Source organism: Stegastes partitus, unplaced genomic scaffold, assembly GCF_000690725.1.
Source record: "Stegastes partitus isolate 25-593 unplaced genomic scaffold, Stegastes_partitus-1.0.2 Scaffold244, whole genome shotgun sequence".
NCBI classification, from domain to species: Eukaryota; Metazoa; Chordata; class Actinopteri; family Pomacentridae; genus Stegastes; species Stegastes partitus.
The window spans coordinates 651,762-659,303 of record NW_007577975.1 but is presented as its reverse complement, the minus strand read 5'-3'; the positions used below and the strand labels follow the sequence as shown (position 1 = coordinate 659,303).

Genomic DNA, 7,542 nt, shown 5'->3' with positions numbered 1-7,542 from the left:
AAGCAGATTTAAAGCAAAAGAAATCCTGTTTCGTTCCCTCCAGCCTCTGCAGGTGTGAAGCAGAGGCTGATTTCTTCTAGGAAGGTGTGTTTTAGTTCACACTTAGGTGGTGTAAGAAGGACAAAGTATGCAGGTTTTGTGTAAAATATGCTTTTGAACGTCAGCGAAAAGGTGCAAAATGATGCAACAGAACAGGAGAAGTCGTGTTTGTATAAAAATATAAGATTTTATTTCCAGCTACAAAGTCAAACATGTAACATCTTTGTCACACTTCTCAATAAAATAGTAAAAAATACCGTCGACAAAAAAATACGCTATCGATACGTTTCGAAGCACAGAACATCGTTAGCTTTTTTTGTTTTAAATTAACTTAAACTGTACAAATATACACACAATTTACACATCGACAATAACAATAAAAAAAAAAGGAATGAAATTACAATTCTTCCAGTCTTCTATTTTTTGTACAAAATAGACAGTTTTTTCTTTTTTTTTGTTCCTATAGATGCTCGGTTTCTTCTTCTTCTTCTTCTTTCTGACCTGAATCAGTAAAAGTCAACGCTCTCCTTTTCTTGTCTTTTCTCAGTGCCGAGGCGAAGCCCGCTGTCTTCCATATCTGACCCTTAGCTCTGCTCGCTGCTGCTCGCTTTTCTCGTCCACGTGTCGCGCGGAAACTCTGACCTTTCCTCCACTCAGACAAGGCTGAAATTCAGGCCTGACGCACTCGCTCGCTCGCACACACACAAACTCACACATTCGCACAAGGACACATTGAGACCTGGTTGGACAAGGGAACACTGTGGTCTCCCTCTGCAGCTGCTTAGAGTTTGCAGGTCTGGTCTTGGACTCATTAGACACCTCATTTACAGAGGAGGTCAAGGTTTACATATACAGTAAAAATGGACGGGCTTGTAAGAGGGGTTTCTAGGGGGAAACTGGTGGAAACCTGACAGTAGGTTCGTCAAAAATAAAAACAAAAAACAAAAGAAGTTATAGTGCAGGAATCTCTCGGAGCTGCTGAGGCAACCCTCTGTCTGAGTCTATGAGGCTGACGTGCACCAGCCGTACAAAGCAGACACCGAAATGGGCGTCTGGGCTACTTTAACAATGAGAAAACAAAATAAAAACATATATACTGAGCTGCAAAAATGAGATGGAGTTCTGTTTTCAAGTCATAAGCTGCGATCGTCCCAGCGGGCGCCCTCACGCCATGTCGCCCATCATCTTCTTGTAATACATGGACTCGAAGATGTCGTTCTCGCCGGGGCAGTTGTGGTGGCAGGCGCAGGACTTGATGAACATCATGTGCTTCTTCATGACCTGTCCGTCGGGGCACTTGAACTCCATGGGCAGGGTGGTGGTCCTGTGGGGGGTGCAGCAGCGGCCGTCCAGGCAGACGCCGCAGAACTTGGGCCGGTAGGACTTGGTGGTGGTGCAGCCGGAGATCTCAAACTTCATGGGTTTGGAGAGTCTCGGGGTGCGGATGCACTTTTTCCCTTTCTGCGGGGAGAAGAATGAAGGAAAAACCGACGTCAGCCGACATTCTTTGGCAGCTTTAAGCGACCGAGTGAGTCTTGATTCATGAAAACTCACCCGAATGCTTTGCTCCAGCTGGGACTCGCACGGTCGCACCATGCACAGCCGGGTCTGCTTCTCCAGGCGGCAGTCGCGGTTGTCGTTGGTGACCCTGGTGGAGATGCCGAGGCCACAGGTCTTAGAGCAGGCGCTCCATTCAGTAGTCTGGACCAGGCAGTTCTCCCTCATCATGGAGGGATCTGGGCCATAGGTCTCCTCCTCTCTGTACGCTGTAAAAACAAAACCACTGGATTTAGAAACACTGTCCTACTCTCAGGGTTTCAAACTAAAAGATTCACTTATGGAGCGAGACTCACCGGCCAAAGCAGAGCCCATGAAGCTGTGTCTGTAGGGGGAGTCGCACTCCCACTCCTCGCAGCACTTTCCGGGCACCTTGACCCGTCTGGGCATGGGGCAGTCGGGGCTGGGCAGCCGGATGTCCATGGAGCAGAGGGGCACGCAGCCCACCGCCCCGTCCAGGCAGGTACACTGGTACTTACAGCTGCTCTGGAAGGACTCTCCGCTCTTGTACACCATGCCGCCGAACACACAGGTGGCTCCCTCCCGAGCTGTGGGGCACAAGAAAAGTCATGATCCTGCTCAGACCTTAAGGAGACTTAAGGGGATGCGGGAGGGGGGTGTAGATGAGGCTCACCTGTGCAGACTCCTATGCGCCTGTTGATGGGGGCTCCGAAGTCACAGTAGAGGCTTTTGTGAGGATCGCAGACGTCCTTCTCGGTGCACAGCTCCCCCATTTGTTTGGCGCAAACCCTGCAGCAGCCGCAGCCGTCCAGAACCAGGCTGACTCCCGGAGCGCACTGAGGGGGAGCCGACGGACACGAACACTGGCCGCTGCATTCCTGACCTGCAGCCTGAACACCCAGAAAACACGCTCAGTATCAGCAGCCGACAGGGAGACATGCAGCTCAGTGTGGCTGGAACGCTCAGAGCAGACGGTTAAAGGCGTTTCTTACCATGTGTGAGAGCATCACGGTGCACAGCAAAGGCAGCAAAATCACGTTCTTCATCCCAGCAGACATCTTCTTCTTGCTTTCTAGTATTAAATTCTTCCCAAAAAAAAACCTCCAGGGAGAAAGGAAAAGAAAAATCTTCCTTGTAGTCTCTTAAGTAGCTCGAGGAACTTTTCTGATCGAGTCGATCTCTTGTCAAACTGCAGCTCCGGTCTTTAAATCTTTTCTTGGTGAAAGCTAGAGTTTAGCTTCGGTAGAGGAGTTGATCTGAGTTCTGCTCGGGACCGGAGCTCCCTTTATACTCGCTGGCCCTCGCAGCACGTCACTGGGGGCTGAATGGAGAGCCAGCCCTGGACAAACATGGACATACTTGGCATTCTTTCCTCGCTTCCTGACCCCCACTCCAGACATCCCACATTCCTGCTGTCTGAAGGCAAGGCTCTGCTGCTCGGGCCAAACAACACCGTCTCTCTCAGAGCCGGCTTTCATCTGGAATGGGGAGGTTAAGTCTGGTTAGAGGCCTGGGACCCCACACTGGGAATTCCTGAAGACTGACTTCACAAACAGACAGCCGGTGCCTATAAATATTAATTTAGCAAAGACGAGGAGGAGGAAGAGGCAGTTCAAAAGTGAAGCCACGAACAACTTGAAAGCGGAACAGAGAAAAAAACAACAGGTAGAAGCTCATAAAAATGCGATTAAATAAGCCGACTGATGTGTAAAAAGCTGGTCGAGGCTTCCCGGCATTCCTCGGCTTCAAAGGCGCTCAGGCAGCCTGTACTTTAGCACATTAACGGCGAGCGGTTGCAGGAGAGGAAATTCATTAAGTGGGGCTGGTTATCTGTCAAGGTGCCGTCCTGTAGCTCTCGGTGCTCGTGTGGTCACGTCTGGGCATTTTTACGCTCTGACATCAGTTGGGCTGCAGTCAGACACATTATGAACGCAGCATGATGTCTTTAGCATGATATTTGGTCTCCATCTTATTCCCGTGTGACTTTTCCCAAATTGTGTTCTGTGGAGGGAGACCGGTTCAACAGGAGCTGTGGTCAGATCTGGATTCTTTGCTTTAGTAACAGCAGCGACACCGAAACATAAAAACACTGCATTACAAGTAAAAGTCCTGCTTTAAGTAAGTACTAGCTACTGACTGTACTCAGAGTAGATAAAAATGACATTTGTGCCTCATATACTCACAGAGATGGAAAGCAGCTGAGTACATTTACTCAAGTACAGCTCTAAGTTACCAGTACTTTACTCGGTATAATTCAGTTTTCTGCTACCTTATACTTCGACTTCACCACATTTCAGAGGAACATGTTGTACTTTTTGCTCCATTTGCTTTACAACCACTTTGCAGATTTACTTTCACAGCACAAAACACAATCAACAAATAAATTAGGATGCAACTTTTAAGAGTAACGCAAAACATCGTTGATCTGTACGAGGAAATTCAGACTAATTAGTTAACATTAAAGTAACAAACACACTTGACAAAATGCCATTTTGGTGCATTAAGTGTATTTTTATGCTACTACTTTGGTATTTTTACTTGTAACAGAGTATTTCTACATTCTTTCTGCCTTTCTTTAAGAACAAACTCTGAGTACTTCCTCCATCGCTGCATAAGGAGGATGTTACTACTGATGCTAGTTGTAATATGTACATCTTGATGGAGGAGTCTACTGTCACAAAAAAATAAATCTGAGAGGTCCTAAGATGATTAATGGGTCAGGAAAGATCAAAGTTTTTCATAATTTATGTAAAAATCTTTGCTTTTGTGAAATATTTGACATTTTGGGCCTCATTCTAGTGTTTAAATGAAACCGTACGAGAAGTTTAAAAGTTAGACGTCAACTTAAAGCTGGAGTAGGCAGTATGTCTACAGGCAAACATTCCATCATAACACTTTAGCATGTTGTATTTGTAGTCATCTGATGGGAAACTAGACTTCTGCACCTCCTCTTAGATCCATTTTCAGGCTTTGGAAAATATAGACGGACCAGAAATATATCAGCCAATTAGAATTAGAGTCTGTAGCATCAGCAAGATGTGGCGCTGCAATTTTTTATTTATTTATTTTTTTTACAGGGAGGACTTTCAGTCAGAGCAATCTTCAAATGTTGACCATCTGAATCTGCCTGTTACAGCTTTAACAACCAACAGATAAGCTCGATATGCTCATTCTGAAGGAATTATGCACCATTATCCTGTTTACCAATGGGCCCCAACATTAAAACCACCTGTCTGGCTTCGTGCAGGTCCCCTTTTGTGCTGCCAAAACAGCTTGAAACTTGTTGGGACGTGGGACTTGTAGAGGTTCTAGACATTAACATCAAATCATTTTGGTCCTGTGGTGGCGTGGTATCGCTCCGGTGCATCCTGTAGATGCTCGGTCAGATTGGGATCTGTGGAATGTGGAGGCTAGACCAGCACCTTAAGGCCTTCGTTGTGTTCCTCGAGAGCTTCCTTGCAGTGTGGTGGAGGATATTGTCCTGCTAAGGGAGGTCGCGACTGTCGGGAGTCAATTTCTGTGGGTGGTACATGACATAATAACATCAGTGTCAGTGCAGGACCCAAGGTCTACCAGCAGAACACTGGGCTGTAACAAGATAATCATTGATTCACCTGGTTTTAACGTTAATCAGTGTACGTTATCCTACACTGAACAGTAATAAGTAACTCAGTGAAATGTCGGGAAGCATAAAGTAGTAAGACTTGGAAATACTCAGGTAAAGTATATTTAATGACTTCTGAGAACAAGACTGCAAATATTATAGCGCTAAATAACCTGCTCTGTCCAGACTGCAGTTAAATCACCAGTCATGAGTCAACAGGTAACAGAATCTCTGTGATTCACTGTGCGTTTCCGTCATTTCTGAAAACTACAAGACGATGCTGATGGTCAGAGTTACCTGAGCTGAACAAGCAGCCCGGCCAAGGTATGCAGGAAGAAAGGCGAACTCAGTCCTCAGTCTAAATGGCGTTTCCCGAAATGGAAGTTTGTTGATTCGAAGATTAGCTTTTTCTAACTTCCCGAAAGGGCAGCATTTTTTAGAGGATTCTGTCGAAGACTTAGTGGAGGGATAAACGACGATTAAAACCCCGAACAAAGCCGACGTGCTCTCTGACTTCTCACCTGCCTAATGAGGTTTAGTCTGTGAGCGACTTGAAAGTCCAGGTGTGCCCCGTCCCCGGCCAGGCTTATTTTACTACATCAAACCCAAAAGTGGAGGACTGCAGGAAAGAGGCTAGACGGAGGTTTGTGTATTTTTTTTCTTCTCTTTTTTGGAGAACGGGGGGGGATCACACACCAGGCCAGACTCTTATGAAAGGCGGCCCTGCTCCTTCTCCAGCCAGCGAATCGGAAATGAAAAACTCCCAGAGAAACCTGGAGCTGCAGGAATGCGAGCGAGCGGGCCAGCAGACTGGGCCGCTGCTACTACAGAGGAAGCCTCCCCATATTAGGAGCAGCACTCTTTCCCTAATAAGGATATGTTCTCTGCTGTACAGTAGGAACTCCGACATCTGACCACAGCCGCGAGTGAAAGTGTGGAGTCTCTGAAAACAGGCCGGAGACAGAAGCCTGTGTGTCCGTGCTGTCAGTCACTGCAGCCTCAGGACCCAAACTTCAGCTGCAGGATAATCTGAAGGAAACAGCTTGATGCAGGAACGTGCTGCCGCCACACTGCAAAACAACACTCGCTGACAGTGTTATCTTACATGCAGGCTCGTTTATCTTGCAGCACGGGCAGTTTCTGGGCTGTTTTTTTTTTTTTAAACAATGCAAACAAAAACAGTTCCTTTATTGTCACTGCACAGTGTACAGCAGCAATCCTGTCACTGCATTCACACAATCGGGCAGCGTTTTTAAAAGTACAGTAAGAAATGTGCAAATATAAAATACAAAAATCTAGTAGTGGGGACGCTTACATATAAAATCAGTGGAGTAACTGATGTTGGGCTTCTGGATAGTGCAAAGAGTCCTTTACAAGTACAATCATTGCCTTTAAAATCCAGATGAAGTAAATATTATCTGCAAAATGTACCTAAAGCAGCTAAACTTGACCTTTATTAACCCTTATATTGACAATATTAGACCGTTACATCAGTACATAAGCACACAGACGGAAAGTAACTGAGTACATTTATTCAAATACAGCTTCGAGTTATTGAGTATTTCTGATACTTTACACTCTGACTTCACAACATTTTAGAGGAACATTTAGTACTTTTATTTCACTACATGTACAGTCACTTTGCAGATTTGCTATAAAGCAGCAGTTGCACATCTGGATGATGCACATGGCTGAACATATACAACAAACCTTTATGCTTTTTGGTGATTTAATCCATTCTACATTAAATCAAATGTTATAATTCATCAAGCTCAGTTTCATGAAACCTTCTGTCTCTACTTTCTTTAGTTATATTTAGCCTTTTTCTTGTGCTCCTATCCTGTTTGTTAAGCTATTTGTGCTCTTATCTGTGGTATTTTTTGTGCTTTTATTGTTTTATTTGTGTTAGCTGGTGTTTATTTGTATCAAAATTCTGTAATTTGTGTCTTTTACTGTGTTTTCTCCACTTTTTGAATCTCTACACTGACTTTTTGTTGTAATATTGTCGTCTGATTTTCTTATCTGTCAAAGCGCTCTGTTGTTTTTTTAAAGATGCTACATAAATAAAGTTATTACTTCAAATGTTAGTGGATTATTGATGTTCTTTATCTAATCTCCGGCTATGCAAACCCTTCACAGGGTCTGGAAACTGACATTTTTCTGCATGTTGTCACGTTGTTTTGCCGTCTGACTAAATGTTCACTGAGCTTGGCCTGCGACTCTCAGGGTTTCCTGTGCTGAGTATCAGCAGACCGACTCACTGTTTTGCAGATCTGGATGTGCCGACGCGACGGCAGCGGCGGCCAAAGGAAACATATGTCTCCGTGTGTGGTAGGCTCAGATATGTCGAGGCTAAGTATAGACCGAGGTGTTTGTCTGGG

At 45.2% G+C, this 7,542-nt stretch overlaps 1 protein-coding gene across 1 annotated transcript; it reads right to left on the bottom strand.

The window, feature by feature from the left end:
• Positions 1-201: 201 nt before the first annotated feature.
• ccn2a (cellular communication network factor 2a) lies at positions 202-2,939 on the bottom strand. Its single transcript, XM_008281787.1, has 5 exons — positions 2,550-2,939; positions 2,231-2,447; positions 1,893-2,144; positions 1,594-1,805; positions 202-1,500 (listed from the first exon to the last, which is right to left on the bottom strand). The coding sequence occupies exons 1-5, from the start codon at positions 2,613-2,615 to the stop codon at positions 1,204-1,206; spliced, it is 1,044 nt and encodes a 347-aa protein (XP_008280009.1). The 5' UTR covers positions 2,616-2,939; the 3' UTR covers positions 202-1,203.
• Between the last annotated feature and the right edge of the window lie 4,603 nt (positions 2,940-7,542).